At 39.2% G+C, this 20460-nt stretch overlaps 1 protein-coding gene across 1 annotated transcript in view; it reads right to left on the bottom strand.

Moving 5' to 3' along the window:
• The window catches only part of CDHR1 (cadherin related family member 1), a 64455-nt gene extending 44918 nt beyond the window's left edge, over positions 1-19537 (bottom strand). The window contains exons 1-7 of the mRNA XM_042459877.1: positions 19457-19537; positions 18577-18672; positions 11480-11625; positions 10150-10200; positions 8321-8410; positions 6901-6987; positions 2795-2911 (exon numbers count right to left, since the gene is read on the bottom strand). Of these exons, the coding sequence (XP_042315811.1) occupies positions 2795-2911; positions 6901-6987; positions 8321-8410; positions 10150-10200; positions 11480-11625; positions 18577-18672; positions 19457-19517 (648 nt within the window). The 5' untranslated portion in view covers positions 19518-19537. The remainder of the gene's footprint in view (positions 1-2794; positions 2912-6900; positions 6988-8320; positions 8411-10149; positions 10201-11479; positions 11626-18576; positions 18673-19456) is intronic.
• Positions 19538-20460: the final 923 nt, after the last annotated feature.

Below are 20460 nucleotides of genomic sequence, written 5' to 3'. Positions count from 1 at the left end.
CTTCCTTCCTTCCTTCCTTCCTTCCTTCCTTCCTTCCTTCCTTCCTTCCTTCACCTGGCTGAGGAATTTTAGCTGTTCCCTGAAGTCTGCCAAAATGTCCTCTCCCCACAATCTCACCATATACAAGTATGGTGGAGAATTTTGGGCACAATGCTGTACCTGCCTCTGTTCAAGACAAACACACCATCTTTATACTTACTTTGCTGTATGAATAACTTGAACAGTATCTAATTTAGCTTTCCAGAATGCAGATGGGTATCTATCACCTCAAGGTTAGGTTTTAATGTTTGAATGTTTTTTCCCCTCCACCTAACACCAAACCATCTGATTTCTGTTGTTTAATATTGTTTTACAAACATTCGGGGAAGCATTGACTTGGCTCCTTTTTTGTCTAGTCCTCATCTTTTAACCTGATGCTTCTTTCTTCCATTCAGTAATAAATGATTTTCTACAAAGAAGATTAGATGACCCCACACCCCACCCCACATTTCTCCACCCACTATAGGGAGATGATTGTCTGAGTAACAGTTTTGCATAGAAACCTGTTGAGTGAATTCCTTTTCCCTATACAAAAGTATGTGAATAAACTCCACACATTAGTCTCAACATATCAGGAGCTGTTCAGCTATTATGCTCCAGGGCAGATTCTTAATGCCATTCTCAGATATACATTTGTTTCTCCATCTCAGAGAGAAAAAAAGTCACAAAGAAGCTCACCCACCCTGGAAGAGCTTATCTATTCCAAGTGATGAAACAGGATTGCCCAGCAGGGTGGGACTGGAGCTAATCCCACCTCCTACACACACACAATGATCCTAGGCTAACAAAAGGGTCATGGTGGCAGTTTCCAAACAACACATAGATCAGGATGAGCAAGATCTTGATTTAAAGTGATCTCAAGCATGACAATGGTGCATTCAAAGAAACATGGTGCATTTTGTTCAGCTTAGACTCTCTGGTGAGGACAGGCGATGTTTGTGCGATCAGAATTGATACTGGTCAAAGATATCTTTCAGGAGTAGGAGGATAGAGCAAGGGAGAGGAATCTGTAGCCCTCTAGATCAGTGTGGACATCATGCTTTTAGGTATAGACACACAGCTTATGGAAAAGCAATGCTCAGATTTACCAGGAACCCTTAACTATGGCTCCTGAAATGATAGACATAGTTTTTTTCCTAAGGGAAAGTCCCTTGATGGTTTCATTGAAGCTCCCTTGTGATGAACAAAGATATAGCAACAGGAAAGCGGGGGGAGACTAGTGACCGACAGCAGAGACTGTAACAGAATTGAGCTGCACGCACAATGCATGTCATTTCCCTAATAATCTCTTTATAATTTGTGTATAATTATATTGTGTATAATTTATATAACTTCAAATCATGTTTGCAAGTAGAAATAATTGTATCAGGAGTACATTTTCAAACTGCAGTGAGCTTTGTTTCCTTGAGCAGAGGCATTCACCTCGCTGTGGGTCTACACAAATGAGCAGATTATGGGGTCTTCAGTTCTCATAGTTAATATGGGATTCACAATAGTGCTGCAGCATACACTCCCAACACACCACTATTCATGCTCTGTGTGACCTTTCGCTTAGGAGGCACACTTTACGCAACAGTGAGAATGTGTAAAGTAACTGTAGGAAAGGATCTTATAAACAGATTCTACACAGAAATCTGCACAGATGGGCACAAATCTTTTCCCATCCAAACAAAGAACATGATCCTTCTCCTCTATACAGTGCAAGACAGATTAATATCTAAAAGATGAAAATACAAACCAGAAATAGCATATGAGACAACCTATTTTGGATTGCACCCTTTCAGACAGACACTATGACATGATTGAACATTCCATTGTAGAAATCTTTTCTGAGCTCAGAAAATTAAAATGCTAGAGGAAAAAGTTCTAACTCCAGATTCTTCACTTCCAGCCCAAATATTCTAGCAATTGTGCAATGCCAATCAAGTAGTAGGAAATGTTGTATTTTGTGTGAAAAAAATTCTCAAAAAAGCTTCACAACAAGATTCATTTTAAAAAACCCTCCAGAAATGTGAAAAGTCACTGAATAATGTACAAAAATAGAATCTTGTCCAGTAGAATAACAGTTCTTGAGTTTTTTTCATTCTATAATTTAAGAATGAAATCAACCAACATTTTGATGTCTAATGCAAACACAAACCTTAGTCTGTTTTGGGAAAGCCCATAGCTCTGTGGTAAAAATGTCCTTTGTATGGTAAAGATACCAGGTTTAACCCATGCCAGCTCCAATCAAAAGTATATTCCTGAAATTTTGGAGAGTTGTTGGTCAACTAGATATTATGGAACTTAATGGACCATTTGCTATAAAGCAGCTCCTTACGTTCTCATAAGAGAAACTGACTCCTTTCTTTTATATACATCCATTATTACCACCTCTTTCAAAATACACATGAATACTTATGCACCACATGGAAAATCACTAAATCTGTTGTGGGAATCCTAGATACATTTTGCTGCCACAAATGGTTTCACTAGCACGTTGGAGCAAATACACACACACACACACAGAAGGTTACTCTGGCCAAGTCTTTCACAGTAAACCCCAGGAGAAATCACAGCAGGACTCCTTGAGAATTGCTTTGATAGACTGGCAAAAGGACTGTCAACCCCGAGATGTGAAAAGATTAGATGTCACAACCTATTCTGGGCCTGTTGGATCTTACACCATCTTTATCATTGGTAAGGGTGCACTATCTTGTATTCACACAATTGTTCCTTAAATTGGGAGATGTGTTATCAGAAGAATATATAATACCTTTGCCACTACAGTAACAAAATAAGTTCTTGATTTTTCGTAGTCAAGTGTGATCCCTGTTTTGATACGAAGGACACCACTGTGACGATCTATAGTAAACTTATTTGTATGGATATTCTAGGAGGGGAAAAAAGACAGAGAAATAAGGTAAGATTACACATGACTTTAAGAAATCAGTTAGAAATTATATTTTGCTTATTTTATACTTGTAGTAAAGCACCAGATATTATTTGTTTGGGGGGAGAATGAGATGTGTGGCAAAGCAAAGAACTAACAGTTGAAAATTAAATCAATTATATTCTGCTATGCACTATGATTTTCCTTTCAATCATTTTTAGGGCATGTTAGATGGGGCATTTGCAGTAGTTTCCCCTTGCCCTCACATTGTCCTTTCCAGGCCCAAAGGTCCAGTTCAACTGAGGACTGTCCACTTGTGGGAAGGACAATCTTGCAACAAAACTGGGCCCTTAATTGACTATTAAAAACTTACCTTTTGCTCAAAATCTTCCCAGAAAATCCAGAGCACTCAAGATCAATGCTGGGCAGCTGTTTACATAGCATCCCCCTATGCCAACCATGGCCTCTAATGCCAGCACAAGTTGTACTTCTAAGCTCACAATGAAGTGCCCAGCCATGTGATTAACAGAGAGCGCCTCATTTTTTACCTGAGAGGACCAACTCATGCCATTGCAGGTAATGTGAGTGTGTGTGTGTGTGTGTGTGGTCAGACCAGCTTTGTGGCCATAGTTTTCCAGGGGCAACCCAGAGTAATCTGGCCAGTCTAGACCTACCCTTCACTATTATCACCATGAGGTGACCTGAAAAAAATGTCACAAGCACAGAACACATCAACACAATGGATGGAAAGAGTAGAACAAAATATTTGGATAATGGATCTAAAAAACACTCATGTTTATCAGATCACTGGAAACCTTGATGAGGAGAACCATAGGCTGAGCTACAGCCCTACATAACCTGGAAAAAGGCATGTTCCAACTCCTTGTAGTGGGGAGCCAGTCTCAAACACCATAGGTCTGTCTCTGAGGATTTATGGATAACTTCATTTTAGGGAGAAATCCTGTAAAGAAACCCTCCTCTCACTGATGGGTTAGTTTCTACGTGGTTTAAAGTGGAGTTTTTTGTATACCTTCACCCTGCCCCATTCCTGTTGAATTTTATCGGGACTTCAAATAAAGTAGTCCTTTGCTACTTATTATTTTTCCTTACCATGTTAAATATGTTAAAAAGGAAAAAAGATGGAATAGGTGCACAATGCCATATAACTGCAAGTGTGTGGAGCTACAAATGGCCTCATTCACACACCATCAGATTTTTCTTACCAGAACAATGGAATTAACATTACTCATGCGTTCTGGGTTTGTTATTCACACTATGGAACTGCATCTTTCTGGGAAGCACATCACTCCGCATCTCTGCGAGCTTGGTTGCTCACACATGTGGGCACCCTTCCCGTGTCCTTGTAGCCATCAGCATCCCTCAGCTGGACAAAGGGGAGGTTGTCATCCCTTTTTTTCTTCCCCCCCCCTTTCCTCTCTCTTTCCTCCATTTCTTCCTGGGGCAGCTGTTCCATTGGAGAAGCAACAACACTTTCTCAACTGTATAGGCTGTCAATTATGTGAATGCATTCAAAACCCACTAAAGGGATGGAGAGTTTTATCCCGAGTCTATTCAGGACTATTCGCATCATTGTTCACACAGCCGATGATGCAAATCTTTCAAAAAAAATCAAGAAAAAGCCTGATATTGATTATCCCGGAGTTAGTGGGTTTTTGGCAACCCTTCCCCAAACTTAATCAAGTGCATTTGTGATGTGTGTAAACAACAGAGACTCATCCCAAATTCATCCTGGATTATTATCATTGTGTGAATTACCCCTAAGTGTAAGGAGTTTTTGGTACTGCAGAATTTTGTTTCATTTTTGTTTTACTTATGCAATCAATCAGTCCTGATTTTTTTGGCCTAAAATGGCGCTTGCCATAAAATAAAGCAAAACATACCATAAAACTAAAAGCTTTCATAACAGGATGACAAAGACAAAATTACACTCTGATTTAGTAAAAAGATGCGTGTCATCCTCCAACTTCTCCCATCAGCTTGGCTAGAGCTTTAAGATTATATATTCCCCATGTGCATCTGAAGTTGGCACAAGTTAGAAGAGTATATTATTTCTCCCATGAAGGTATGAAACAACTTAGAAAGAGAGACTACTTGATGAAGAAGGAGGAGGAAAAGGACATGTCTCTTTCCAGTAAAAGGCGATTGCCTTTCTAGCTCCTTCAGGGCTTCTCTTCTTCCAGTATTTTTCTCCTGTTAAGAAGATTAGGTTTAATCCTACTTAAATATTTGTGCTTTGAAAAGCAGCTACTTGATTAGTGAGCTCTCCTGTGTCTAAGGAAAGATCAAAATTAATGTACATGGATTCTTTTACTGTACCTTTAGTTACATGAAAATCAAAATTACTGAACTGTGATATTCTTATACTGCAAGCTCTATTCAGGTAGCAGGATTTTGTTTTTTTGTGAAGTCTTATTTTGAGAAAATGCACCTATTAAATGAACTCTAACTGCTTCCTCTTAAACATCAATCCCATTTCTGGACAGTTCAAATTGACACACAATAGTATCTTGTTATTCCCAAAGAAATCATAAATTAGGTATAATGAGATAACAAGTACTGTGTTTACAACAAACACACATGCATTTTTAAATGCTCTTCTTTGTGATCAGTATAAAAATTAAAGTGAGAAGAGAACATAAAGACAAATATACATCTGTAAAGCAGAGAAACGCCTCAATCATCATCAGAATCATTATCCTCATATTGACTTTTCCCCAGTTTGGGACTCAAAGCAGATTACAACAGATTTTAAAAAAACATTACAAAATTAGCAAAATACAAAAGTATAACAGTGATTAAACTACTAAAAATATAAAACCAATTAAAAAGAAACACAACAATTTGTTTTTGAAAAAACAATAAAGACAATAATATATATAAATATAAAAGAAGCACAACAATAACAACAAATAGAAACTCCAGTAGATTGTACAAGGCCTATCCTGCCTAAACAATCAATTCTCAAAGGCCTGTTGAAACAGAAAGGTCTTCATCTGTCTGTGGAAAGATAGCAGGTAGGGTACCAGGCTACCTTCTCTGGGAAGGAGGTTCCAGAGCCAGGGGGCAGCCACTGAGAATATAAATGGGCAGCCACTAGCTCTCTCCCTAGGATGCACCTGTGCTGAATGTGTATCTGGTGCCTTACGCTCTAGAAAGCAGAGCCACAGACAGCCTTGGGACCACATTTTGCCCACCCTTGCCTTAGGGCAGTGATTCCCAAATTCTGGTTCTCCAGGTGTTTTGGGCTTTAGCTCTTAGAAGCCTCAGCCATCCTGGCCAATAGTCTGCTATTCTGGCAGCGGAAATCCCAAACACTTGAAGGCCAGAGTTTTTGAATCACTGCCTTAGAGGATCAATTGGCACCATTGTTCCTCTGCCAAATAAAAGCATACCCTAGCTGTATTCGTTCAAGTCTACGTGTGCTTATGGTTTTAAATTATCTTAAACTGTTTTATCTGGTTTTAAAGTGGCTTGTTTTAATTTGACTAATTGTTTAATTACACTTTTGCTCCCTTAAATTATTCTTACTGCTTTTAAACTTTTAAACTGATTTTATTTTACATCTTCCTGAGATCCTTGGACATAGGGTGGGGTATAGATAGTTTAATACATTTAAAAATAAATTGATAAGTAATGCTTTCATTTGCTCAGTTGGAAATTAAGGCAAAGAGCTCCACAGAGTTAATGTGAGATTTGGGTGAATACAGATCATATCAAATTCCCAGACACACATCTTTTGAAAACACATTTGTTTCATGTTGTACCTAGCTGCACTCATCTCCTAAGGCCATTGTTGAGGCTCTAGTGATCTTGGACTTAACTTCATGGTCAGAAAGTATTCCCCCAAAACTGAAGGTGCCTAGTTGAGTTCAATATTTTAAGTGCCCCTCTCATTTCTAAGAATCCACCCTTTTGTTCATGTTTTTATCGTCTTCCTCTTGTTCCTGGGCCTTTTAGCCAATGTTTACCTGTAGGAAGTAAGTAATGCTACCCCCTGAACCTGTGTCTCTGTCCACTGCTTCAATCTTGAATATGCTGCTCCCTGAAGGGGTGTTCTGCAAATTGAAACAGGATGAACAAGTCAGGGCTGAGAAGAAGAAAAAGGATGATGGAACAACATGGAGACAGAAGAGCAAGGTGCTATAAAAAGAAAAGTGCATTCTACAATCGGGAAAAATGTGTTATAGAAAAAAGAGGGGGGAACAATACAAGTGAAAGTGGTATAGATAAAGATAATAATGTTTACAGTCATTTACACACCTTCCAAAACAAGAATAGACATTGAATAACTAAGAATATGCTCATAAATGTACAGTCTGAAGTTTGAGAAGTAGCTCAGGGCAAGACTGATATAATATTTAACCAATGCGCCATCTGCAAAATGTTGGTGATGTTTAGATTAATCCTGGTGATTAATGCATACTTCCTTTTTTGGACTGCCCCCTTCCCAAATGTCTTTGACAGTCTCTAGGAGAATTTGACTATGGACAACTGTAGCTAATTGGCTACTGCTGTGGACATCAAGAGAATACTGCCTCCCAGTCCCTCAAACAGTTTTGCATGGTTTTTAACCAAATAAATCAACCAACAATTTTGTGTTTAGAAAGCATACTAATATGAACATAATGATAGTTAGCTCAAAATGCAAAAATGTCTCAATAGATATTGGAGATTACCACACCACACTCTTACAGTGCTGCTATTTTACTGCTCTGGCTGCCTCCTGGGATTTGCAGTTTAGGGAGGGGGCATTTAGAATTTTCGGCCAGAGAGCTCTTAGGCCTCACTGAACTACAGCTCTCTGAATGCTACAGGAAGCAGCCAGAGCAGTAAAAGTGGAATAACAGTTCTATAAGTGTGTAGTGCAGTAATCTCCATTATTCTTGGCAGATTCTGAGTCAAGCAAAATCTTTGAGTTCCACAAAAATAATGCATGCAAACTTTGTAGCTGGAGTTCTGCAAAAATTCTAAGGGGATTTTTCACTGCTGAGAGATTCTAATGGCCTTAAGGGAATTGTTTTATCCCTAGACCTTGCTCAAAAGAGCATGGTTGCTGAATGTTCTCCAGTCTTACAGAAGAGTGGCCATTGCTAAAGTCTGTGGAGCTTCATCCAAAGTCCTTAGGAAATATATATTTTCCTTAGTTTTGAGCCCAGGGATGAAGTCCCATGCTTCTGGAAATTTGCCAATTACACTGGTAGATCCATTTGGGATTTTGAAATAATCCACTTGAAACCTATATTGTTGATGGAATTGTATGGGTTTGAAACACAACAGAAAAACAAATATCTGTGATAACATCTTGTAATGACCACATCTTGTCCTAACTCATCATGCCCACTCTGCTCCTCAGTCAGTTAACAGAGAGAATGAATAAATTTCACCAACCTCTGGGACATGGACTATGTATGGTGTATTGATAAATTCTGGGCTCTCATCATTAGCATCTGTTACAAGGATCCGGACCTTTTCAGCCACCTGCAATTGAATATAATGAAATTGTAAGTGGGAAAAGTGAATTAAGAGATATAGGATTTAATTTCTGTGTATCCTTAGCTTTTGCATGTGATAACATAACCTAATGACAATGATTTTGAGAGCCATAAAATGGGAAACATTGAAGAAGGCCAGCTAGCAGGCAGTGAACCCAACCACTCTTCTGAATGTGCCATTGGGATCATAATACTCTGTTCAAAGAAAATGAACTATGGTTCCTCAGGAAATACCTATCTATGGCACTTTCTCTCATTTTTATCATTTGTTTTAAGCAGAAAAAAAGAAAAAAGCAACCTTCAAAGACCACAGTTCAGCAGTTACACATGTTTTACACACAGATGTTTCCAAGTTCTGTTCATGCTGTCTGTAGGTATGGCTAGAAAAGTCCCCTGTCTGCTAGATTGGAGAGTATGGATACCAGTCATTGTCAGCACTGTTGGGACCAACAGTTTGACCCAGTATAAAGAGAATTCCCCTTTCTTGTGTAGATGAAACCAATAGACTCTTCTCACTGTGTTATTTATTTGTTTATTTATTTTCAAAGGAAATAATACAGAAGATCCCTATTGGGTCAGAACAAAAATCTAGTTCAGCACAAAGCTTGGAGGGCCACTGTCTGTGCCAGCTGTGAGATTCTGGGAGCTGTACTCCCCAAAAATAATGTTTTCAAACTCTGGGCCAGCATCCTGCTTCCAGAAGTAGACAACTGAGTGCAAACAGAAAATTAAAACAGTGGACATGAAAGCACCAGCCTTCTTCAATTGTTTGTCAACAATTGTGTTTAGAAGTGCATTGCCCCAAATATGGTGATTCTGTTTATTTAATCATGGTTTAAGGATGTTAGTAGCTCCACTCTCTGTGAAGCTCTAGTTATCATTACACCATTTGAATGGTAAACATTTGAGTTCTCAAAGGCACTTATATGTTTTAAGAAATGCTTCTCTTTTTGGAGTGGTGGTGGTCGATTATACTGCCAAATAATTTCATTGAGTAAACTAGCCTTTCATTGTTTCTTGTGGGGTTTTTTGTGCTTAGTGGCCATGTTCTAGAAGAGTTTATTCCTGAAGTTTCGCCAGCATCTGTGGCTGGCATCTGAAGAAATAACCAAACACTTTCCCATGTGGTATAGAAAAAGCTTGTGTTGTATGATTATTTATATCCTGAGTATAAGTGTTTAAGCCTTGCCATTTTTGCTCTATAGGAAAAAGTATGAAAGGAATTATGTTCATAAGCCATTTCCACTTAAAAACCATAATATGGGAAGAATGTAAATGGATGGAAGATTCTGAGAATTGTAATCTAAAGACTACAAATTTTACCTGTAACTACTCATGAGTCAGGCTGGCTCCCACCACAAGCTCCTCCTCTTTTATACAGCTTTAATAGAACAAGACAGTCCTGTCTTTTCATCTAGTTATCCTATATACATATATATATTTGTGCATAAACATTCTTGGATCCTTGGTCATTTCTATATTTGAGCAAGTAAATGAATTTAAGAGACCCAGGAGGTTAGGAAAGAATACTAGAATTTCCTAGGCTTGTCTGAGTTTTTCATACATATTCAGTACGTCAAAGGATGTTGGAGCAACTCATCAAATCACACAAACCGTCGCTTGTGAAATAACACTGTAAGGCATTGATTTTGCAGTAACTCTCACTTTCATTGTATATCATGTAGATCAGTGATAAGAATGCCTCCATTCTATGGAAATACTTACTGTACTTAAGCCATCTGAAATGCTGACAATAACTTCAATTTCATCTTCTCTCTAAAAATGGAAGTCAAAGAATTAGTTGTAGAACAGCTATTGGACTGCAAGGCCCATAGTTTTCTCAACACAACACATCAGTTCTGCAACTTTTCTTGCTTTATATTGCATTGGTTAAATAAATAGATAATTCTGTCTGAAGAACACTTCCAGGAAACATTAAGCAACACAAGTCTATAGATGTCTACTAAAAATAAGTCCCATTTAGTTTTTGTCTTACAGAGTATTATGTACTTCTGATAGAACATGCACTGGATGGTGCCTATTCAGAATATCTCTTTCTGGAGAAATGGTTTGAATATATGAGTTACCGTATATACGTGATTGTAAGTCAATCTCATGTATAAATTAAGGGTGAGTTTTGGGGCCAAAGTTATGGATTTTGGTATGACCCATGGATGAGTCAAGGGTAAAACTCTGAGGCTCCTCAAGTCCATGGTGGCTCTTCAACATTTCCCAAGCAGTGGACAGTGGTTGTTTCTCTGCTGCAGCAAGAAAGCACCAAAGAGCCTGGGTTGCAGCCATTTTTTTCCTTGGAGTAGGGTTAAACAACAGTCACAGGAACCCTCTGCCCCTTGAGTCCTGCCAGGAAACCTACTTTTACAGTAGACTCTCCCCAGAATGGAAGCTCTTTACTGCTGGCCCATCCACAGTTGTCTACAGTGGCCGGCTTGTCTTCTCACAAAGGATGAGGAGGAGGTGAGGGTGAAGATTCAGTTGGGGAAGAGCCAAACATAAAAGGAGCTAAGGCAGGGAGGGAGAGAAAGTGTGCGTGTGTGTGTTTGTGCATGTGCATGCATGCTGGACTAGGTAAAGTGAGAAAGGAAGGTGTATGTGTGTGTTTGTGACGGGATCAGCTGTGGATCCTATAGAAATAAAAATCCCCCTGCACTCTCTGCTTCCAGCATGAAATATTTCCAGCAGGAAATATGACTGGCAGTGAGGGGTCAGCCAGGGGAGGGGGCAGGAGGCTAGGAAGGGGCTGCAGGTGAGCAAGTTAGTGGGAGGGAGTGGGGCAGCCCTCCACCCAACCACAAACACCTTCCACACTGGGTGTCACAAAAGGTAGTGACACCACTATTCCAACTTAGACATCTCTCTTCTATGTGGAGACTGTTATTTTTAATGGATTATTGATCACATGAGTTTTACCCACAGAAATTGTATAGTCCAAATATGGCGTTATCATCTCAGCAAAACCAGGCCATCAACAGCTAGCATGTTAAAAACCAAAATTAATTGTTGTGGTATAGCTAGGTTCTGCTTTGCTGCACTATACCTCTCGGTCAAGCTCTTCAATGAGTGTGACATTTCCATAATTTTCATCAAGGGCAAAGTAGTTTCTTGAACCAGGTTCAAAAGTCATGCCGTATGTTACTGGATCCCCTTCCGGATCAGATCCATTTAGGGTGTATATGTGTGTACCTAGAAGAGAGAGATTTGAACAACGTCTTACAGATAGCTCAAGATGATTTGATTTATGAAAGTAATATTGAAAATCAATATAGTTTTGTTATAACAATATATATATATATATATATATAGAGAGAGAGAGAGAGAGAGAGAGAGAGAGACTTCTTCAAGCTTTACTTGTAATAACATTTTTAATGTGAATATTGTGCATACATCAAGCACAGCTTGGGAAGTTACTGTTCAAAGTAATTAGATGTCATTGTAATCCTCCTAAATCAATAAGAATTTAGTTACAGTTATAGCTACATTTTTAAAAAAAATAACTATTCACTTTCCCATTTTTCAAAGTTAACTATAATTTTTACTTTTTTAAAAAATGAAGAGAATGGTACAAGGTGCTGGGCTTTGGTATAAAACACCCTCTTTTCCAGTGTACCTCAGTGTCACCTAAACAGCCACAAAGGACCACTAGACAGATCTTGGGGTTTGGGGCATAAACCAAGGAGTTTATCAGACAAAGGAAATTGGAAGTATAATCCAATGGCAATCTGAACGCAATCATGGGGTTTAAAGTTATTGCATGATAGACCACCACATGCAATTTTGGGTAATGGGAAGTCAGTCTGAACGCAATCATGGGGTTTCATGTTATTGTGTGATAGACTACCACACACAATTTCAGGCAATGGCAAGCTATTTTCAGGCAATGAGAAGTCAATTTGAACGCGATTCCCATTCACGTAAATTGGCTGAACTAGCGAATTCACGTGAATGCATTCTGGCCCCACTTTCTTTTCATTCGAAATTAAGAGAAATTCCCCCCGTGTGATAAACTCCCAGTACTTCAACTCCTGTAACCATAAAAGTGCAAAAGAAGTGAATTTTGTTTTTCTAGCTGCAATTATAATATATTTATAATTCTGTTATTAGAACAGAAAATAATCACAAGTGATTTATCATTTGTACCTAACCACTTCCACATTCTGAATGTACTATATTTGTGTGGAGATAGGAGCCAGATAATTAACCTTAATGCTGTGACATTGCCTGTTGTAGGAGGTTAGGATTTACTTGAGATGTCTCTGTCATGTGGGTCTGAAGAACATACATATCCAGGCTTCATAAACTATTGGGCTCTTACAGATTGGTCTAAAGAAACATGTATTCCAATAAAGAAGAGTTCTCCAATACAGCTCCTTGTATTTTGCTGGTTGTTGTCACTTATGTATCCACTCATTTTTTGTTCGTAGCATCTTCTTAGATCTGCACTAGGTGATTTCCAAAATCTTTTTTTTTTAAATGGTGGCTGGCATAATTTGCTCAGATTATCCTTATTTGAAGGACCAATCTTTTTTCTTCTTCTTAGCGTTATTGGGTTATAGTGTCAAAGTACCATTTCACTCATACGCTGATCTACTATTACAGTCTGGCTCTAAGGGAAAGAAAGTTTAAAAGGAGAATAGAAGGAAATTTTTTTTGCCCTGATGTACTGAGCACTAATGTTAGAATTATCCAAGCCATTGCATTCCCCATCATCATGTACAGATGTGAGAGTTGGGCAGTGAAGAAAGCCGATAAGAAGAAAATCAAATCATTTGAGATGTGGCATTGGAGAAGAGTGCAGAAGATACCATGGGGAGCAAAAAAGACAAACAAATGGTTACTTGAACACATTAAGCATGAAATCTCCCTGGAAGCCAAGATTATCAGAGCGAGGCTGTTGTACTTTAGCCACATCATGAGAAAGCATGACTCCTTAGAAAAGACAATAATGCTAGGAAAGGTAGAGCCTAGTAGAAAGAGACAAGATTGCACATCACATGGATGGACTCAATCAGAGAGGCCACAGGCCTGAACCTATAGGACTTAAGCAGAACAGTGGAGGATAGGGGTCCTGCAGATGTTTCATCCGCAAGGTGGCCATGAGTCAGGGTTGACTCAAGGGTAGTTAACAACAACAATGTTAGAATTAAAAATAAGTTCATTTGGTAGGGGAATAAAGTGTTGCAGCTGGTGCTGTCAATAGTCAGAAAACAGCCTGGGACAAAAGAAATGTTTGCATTTGTGTGTACACACACACACATACACACAAACCACAGGCAAGATAGAAATATGGCAAAATGGACATTGCCCCCCCCCCGCCCACGACATACAGTGGTTCTCAGCAGAGACCAGACCTCACTTTCCACTTCACCATTTTGCCCTTGTAGGGTTTTATTCCTTTGTCCCCCAGACAAACTAAAGGAGCAAAGAGGGACCAAACTCTCTAGTATTGTGGGGGATTTCCTATCCAGAGAGCTTGGGTGCTGAGCGCTGATGGGATAAAATGCTCAGAGATTGGAAGGCTGATGTGTAGTTGTACATATGCCATTTTAACCCCTTGAGGTCAAATCCAAGTCGGGCTTGGATTAACTTGTGTGGAATTCCTAGAACAGAAATATATAGCACTAGGTAGTGTTGCAAATAATATAAATCTGTACCCACAACTACAGTCCAGTCCTATTGATGTGTGCTTGGAAGTGTGTTCATTAGCATTTACTCTGCATAAGTGTGCATAGGATTACTGCAGCCTTAAACTGGTTTAAGTGCCACACCTCCCATGAATTTTTGAAACTGTAGTTATCTGAGTGGAATCAAAAGTTTCTAACAGGAAATCTGCAGCACTCCCTTCAGATTACCATTCCTGAAATACCTTGCAGGATTTTCCTTAACAATTAAAGGGACATGGTTGTGCTCTCCAGCTTTAAAGACAGAAATCCGGGAAGGATATGGATATGACTGACTGAAAGACCTCAGGGGGTTAAAATGGCATATGTTCAGTAGCTCAATCTCTCATCTTCCCTTTTAGGAGATTATTGTAGATGTAAAGTAGAATCTGGCAGTTTATTTGCTTATTCCATCCATTCTCTGGAAACAGAAAGGAGGTACAGTTGGCAAATCTAATAGATTCTTGGGCAGTCCAAAAAGAAATGACCAACAGCTGAGGACAGCATGAAATATTAATCCTAATGGCCTTTTGGAGAGCAAAGGCATCATCCAAAAATGGAACGAATCCACTGCTCATTCCTGGGTCTCTGCTACCAAGCTGATGTTGTGAATGTCTACAGATGCTTCACTGGTTGTGTGACTGTTAGAATGTTAATAAAGCATTAAAACTGGAGGGCTTTATGACTTCTCTTTCCAGATCAGGCTCATGACTAACTGATATTTTTTACACCTTTCTCAGCACCAACTCTCCATATCATTAACACCCTGGGCACACTTCCCAGCACAGAATTCACACCAATTAAAAATCTATCCTTGGCACTCTTGCCTCCTATTACTGAAAGGAAAAGTGAATTAAAATAAAGTCTTATCTTTATGGGCACAACCCGATGCAAACAAAAGCCAACACAGCAATCTCCCCCCACCCCTATGACCATTAGTAAGGTTCTAATTGTGATCAAACTTCATCCTGGCATCTATCCAACTGCAGACCCAATTTATCAGGGCTGCAATGGGAACAATAAATGTTTGTGGGGAAGTGGATAAAGAAAAGACAGGTATTATGGGTACATGAGAAGGCAAACTGGCAGCAGAATAGTAAGAGTAAATTTAGAAATCTTGGCAGGGAGCTCAGTCTAACCATAGGGATTTCTTGTTTGGCCCTTGCTTCAGGCTCTGATTTCTAGGACTCTCCAGAGACTATGCACTTTCATTTCTCTAAGCTGAGGGCCAATAAAAGCTGAAGTACATGAGGAGAGAATTCTACAAAAAGTCTTTGCTGCAGTTCAGATGAATTCAGAAGGAAGCTCAAAGAACTATTTGCCTGAGTTTTGGTAGCAAGTTGCTGAGAACCAATGGAAATGTACCACTGGATCTTCCCAGATCATAAAAGCACTTCATGTAGTGACATAAACACCCTAAATGCACCAGATCCCATCTGATCTTGAAAACTAAGCAGGGTCAGCCCTGGTTAGTACTTGGATAGGAGAATGCCAACAAATACTAGGTACTGTAGGCTATATTTCAGAGGAAGAACTGGCAAAACCATCTCTGAGTATTCCTTGCCTAAGAAAACTCTTTGAAATTCGTATGGTTGCCATAAGTTAACAGGTGACTTGAAGGCACATGCACACAAAAGCACTTCATGCCCACAGCTGGGCAATGCCTTTCCTCGGACCAACTACGATGTAATAAGAGCATGCAAACATTTCATATATATTATGCTGTTATAACCCTAACAACAAAGATAAAGAACTGCTGGTTCGTGTACCAAATTTGGCCTACTACTTTTCCCCATTCATACCACAGAGGTCCCTTTTGAAGTGCCTCAACAAGAATTGAATCCGCTCAGAAACAGAGGACGAGGTAGGAGAGTAGCTCCTGAAGTTTACCCATGGGTAAAGGTGGGGGCAAGTGAATAGAGCCAGCAGAAACTGCTTCTTTGAAGCACCATGCATCACTTTGAACTGGCAACTCTTCACTTTAAGAGGGCAGCATTCTTTTTGAATATGTCCTCTCTTTGAAAAGCTGTTCATTTTAAGCCTGATTTTCAGATAAAGAACAAGCACTGAGAGAGCAAGTCCTTAGAGCTGCCCACTTGGAAAGCCAACTGGACAGGCTTGTAGGTCAGCTGGTCACAGCATACAGTCTGCCACACTATGGTGAGGTGATGAGTTCTTCTATTAGCATGACTGCACTGAACGTTGTTACCTTCCCACCAAAGTGGCACCTATCTATCTGAAAATCCTTCCAGCAGTTGTGCATGCTGTGAGTTCACCATGAGTATACAGTAAAACAGACCAGATTGTGGAGTGCATTCTGTGGCTGTTTGCAGCCATGATAATCCATCTTTCTGTTACTTCTCCTTGCCACCATCTACACCATCATTTTGGTTGTATTTTCTCAATACATTATTCTAGCCAACCACATTATACTAGCAAACATTGCAAGTGAAATGATATCATACTGTTGTGTAGCTAATTGAAATTATCTACACATTGTCATCAGAGGCAGTTCAATATTGTACTCATTCTGGTATGGCAGAAAGGACTGTTACACTGCTAAAGAGACTCTCCCTAGCCTCTTGTCCTTTGCCGCAGTAGCTTACAGCACAGTACAGGCAGAGATGATGGTTGCTCAGTTGCCTAGGAAGTGACAAGATGTGTTCCTGGTTGGGTGTAATGGTAAACTTGTGGCCCACCTTTGCACCACCACCCTCAACAAACAACAAATGTTAAGTCCCATTTGACAGGCCATGAACAAAACTCCAAAATTGCAGTGGTGAGCATTGGCTGAGCTGTAGTTTGAAAGCCTTCACCTTCTGCCCACATGACTCTCATGTGTGAATATAAATGTGTGAATAAGCCAAAACAAATATAATGCCACAAAGCACTTTTATATCCTTTGGTGCCACTCCAAACACATTCCTTCTCAGTGCATACAGAACATATATCCAGCTGCCAATTGCTAACACACTTCATACCAGAGTGGGCAACACATGGCCATGTTGCTGCTAGGGCATTTTTGGAGACCTTGGAATCCTTGCCACTGCTCCTAAATTTAGTAGTATGTTGCCAAATTTTGGCAATGCAGTAGCATGATGCTGCAAATAAAGGGATGTTTTCATATTAAACAAGGCATACTTAGAGCAAATGCTTTGTTTGATGGGAGACTGCTTTTCACAAACAATTCAACTGTCTTTAAGGCAAGAAGGCTGATGTCAGTGAAAGTTGATGTCTCCTATGTCAAACGAAGCAGTGAATCACCTCTGGGATTTAGATTTCTGAACTTTAATTGAGCTGTTTACGATGTTTAACGTATTTTGAAGATAGCTCTCAACACCTTGGATAGTGCCTTTAAAGTTCAAACTAAAACCCAGAGCAGAATTGTAGTCTTTAGTAAGGCAAAGAGATGTACTTAGCCATTGCTAGAACCACTTGCTAGAACATTAGTCATTCCCCATAACCTAGTATTGCATACAGCATGAAGAGAACAAGTGGGGCACAGTGCCCTGGATTAGTGCAAAGATGTCTGCAAAATTTGCTAGTTGCCTGAACTTTTCAATGTGGAATGAATAATTGTGTCCAACAGAGAATGAAGCTTGAATGGTAGGGATGTTTAAATTGACCAGATATTAGCTAAATAAAGCACACGAGAAACCATTAGAAGGCAAGCAGGGGCATGGTTGGAGGCAGTATAGACTGTGGGGTTGAGGATACTAGCCATGGGAAAGGCAACCTGGTGATTGGTGGGATCAGTGGTACTGGTGAAGGAATCTGAGCAGATAAGATATAGAAGAATTGGAATTAAATGAGAAGAAGAAAATTAGTTAGTTAAGAAATTAACTGCAGCTTCTTTGTCAAACTGGCAATGTTTGGACAAAAAAAAAAAAAAGCTGGCCATGGCCCCTGGGCATGTGTTGAAAGGGACATTGTGCCTGACAATTTATTTGAGCTTGATGCCCATGCTCTGTGATAAATAATGTGTGCATGAAATTAAATAGCAACTTCACTGACCCAGTTACGCAAAGCAATGAAAGAAACAAGTACCATCAGCCCATGGTTCAACACAGGGAAGGTACCTATAAGGATGTCGAGGCGAGATAGCCTCCTTGTTTTGGACCATACACTATCCCAGAAGTTAGATGGTGCATACAGAACAAATACAGATGAAAATACACTTCTGGATGAATCTGAATTTTTGATCATCCAAACCCTATTTAATTGGATGGGCAACACCATTTGTTGTGCACAGCTGCAACTTAGAACACAGAGATACACACATGCACGTATGTGTATAAATATGCCCTCAAATCATCATTAGAAAAAAACCAAACTAATTTAGTTTACAATAAAACCGCATCAAGACAACATAAGGAGGCTACAGTCCCTGTAAATACACTTGTGATGTCCTTTTTGTTCTTGACAATAAATACAAAGTTCACCATTTTAGAAACAGGTATATCTTTGCACTACTAACCCACAGTGGTGTCTTCTGAAAGGCTGAGGAGTGCCATGTTCCCATTGGTGCTGCTGGCTCCATTGTCAAAGAAGTAAGGAGCGTAATTTGCCTGAGCTGCAAATCAAAGAGAACAAAAGCCAGAAGGAAAACATTCTGTCAGTCACGAGTGGATGAACTACCTAGCCTGTATCTTTTGGGTACAAAGCAAAGATCAAAGCCCATGGGAATGACCCGAGTTCATAACACGATCAGTTAGGCTAATAAATCTCTTCTACCATTTAGAAAGTTTATGGGCATCTTAATGGGCTCCAGTAGCATGTTTTTAACAACACAAACAGCTAAGAATTGTATACATACATATAAATAATGCGCTTTAAAAGGATTAAGAATGACCTTAATCTATTTTCCGAAATATGCCGTTTGTTCAGTGGGCATTCACAATATGCTGCCTCACTATAAACAACTGCAGTATGTTTTCTTGACTGCATTCAACCTGGAGGCAATCCCTAAATAAATTAAACAATATTCTAAAACATGTTGGTGTTGTTGTTGTGTGGTTTTTTTTCCAGGGATGCCTACCAAGAAGCCATAATGAAATAATTACTTACTTGCTGCAAGAGAACAGCAAAGTTCAAAGAAAATAAAAAAATAAAAAATAAAATTAGTGATCATTCTAATCACAGACCAATAATAATTTTTTAAAAGAAATCAAGTTGCGAGTATACAATTATCAGGAGTGGGGAAAGAGGTCAGGGGGTGGGGGAGAGGAATAGCAAGATCTATTTAGGCAGTTATTATTATTTTAAAGTTGAAAGTCCACATTGCCAAGGATAACTACAAAGCTTAAAGCCTATGCTGCCATCCTACTCTTAGTAGCCAAGAGGTTTGCTGTACTTACCCAGGCAAACATGCATCAAATTGAGAAACAAAGATGGATGGAGATGCCATACTTGCTTCATTTCACCCAAATGAAGGCCAGTTTCTTCTTTGTTTGAGGAAGGGGGACAAAATATGACCCCAGATCCAGAGCAAGAAGTGTCCTTCAGACCTGTACGGTGGGAGCTGCGCAAGAGGTAGGAGCAGATGTTAAGATGTTAAGTGGATGACAGGACTTAATTTCTGAGGAATTTAAAGACACTCCTGCCTTCCACCTAATTAGACCAATTACTTTGCAAGCAGCAGAGGGACTCATTTCTAAGGCAGAGTTTGAAAGAAGGAGCATCACTCTCTGCTGGGACTGTTATTGTTCGTGCTAGACTTTACATCGCCTAAATGCAAAACACTCTCCAGACCCAGAAAAGCCAAGGTAACACAGGGATTTAAAGCATTTCTCATCCCCTTTTTTCCTCCTTATTTTGACTTTTCTCTTTTTCTTCTCACAAACAAGAAACTAGTAGTTCCTGCATTTCTGTTTGCTCAAATCACAAATTCTCAAAAGTAAACTAACTCTGCCTTGATTTATGGAACAAGCATGTATTATTTTTCATAGATGCGAAATCAGTGCATGAAATATTGAAGTTGCTGTAATGAAGTTAAGCCAGTCAAGCATTCCTCTGTCTAGAGGGTTCTTTCATTATGTTATTTTATTATTTTATTATGTTTTAAAGAGTGACTTTCTATTAAGCTTTTAATGCTTCATTGAAAAGACAACTAATTTTCTAACCAACACAGATAGCTGGGAAAAGCCTCCCTTAAGGAAATAAAGAGGAGTTTTTATTTTTCATTTAATTTTTGGTTTTATAGAATTAGAACTGTTATTCTTCACACAAAAATAAACATGCTTAAGAAACACTAATTAAAATAACTGAATTCACTAATCCAAAGAGGGGGGAAACTATCCAGAAGCCATTTCTCACTAGAATTTGTATGTGCAGCTTGTGCTGAATAAATGTTATCCAACCA

Source organism: Sceloporus undulatus, chromosome 3, assembly GCF_019175285.1.
Source record: "Sceloporus undulatus isolate JIND9_A2432 ecotype Alabama chromosome 3, SceUnd_v1.1, whole genome shotgun sequence".
Taxonomy (NCBI): domain Eukaryota; kingdom Metazoa; phylum Chordata; class Lepidosauria; order Squamata; family Phrynosomatidae; genus Sceloporus; species Sceloporus undulatus.
The sequence above is the reverse complement of the archived record's forward strand: the minus strand, read 5'-3'. Positions and strand labels throughout refer to the sequence as shown.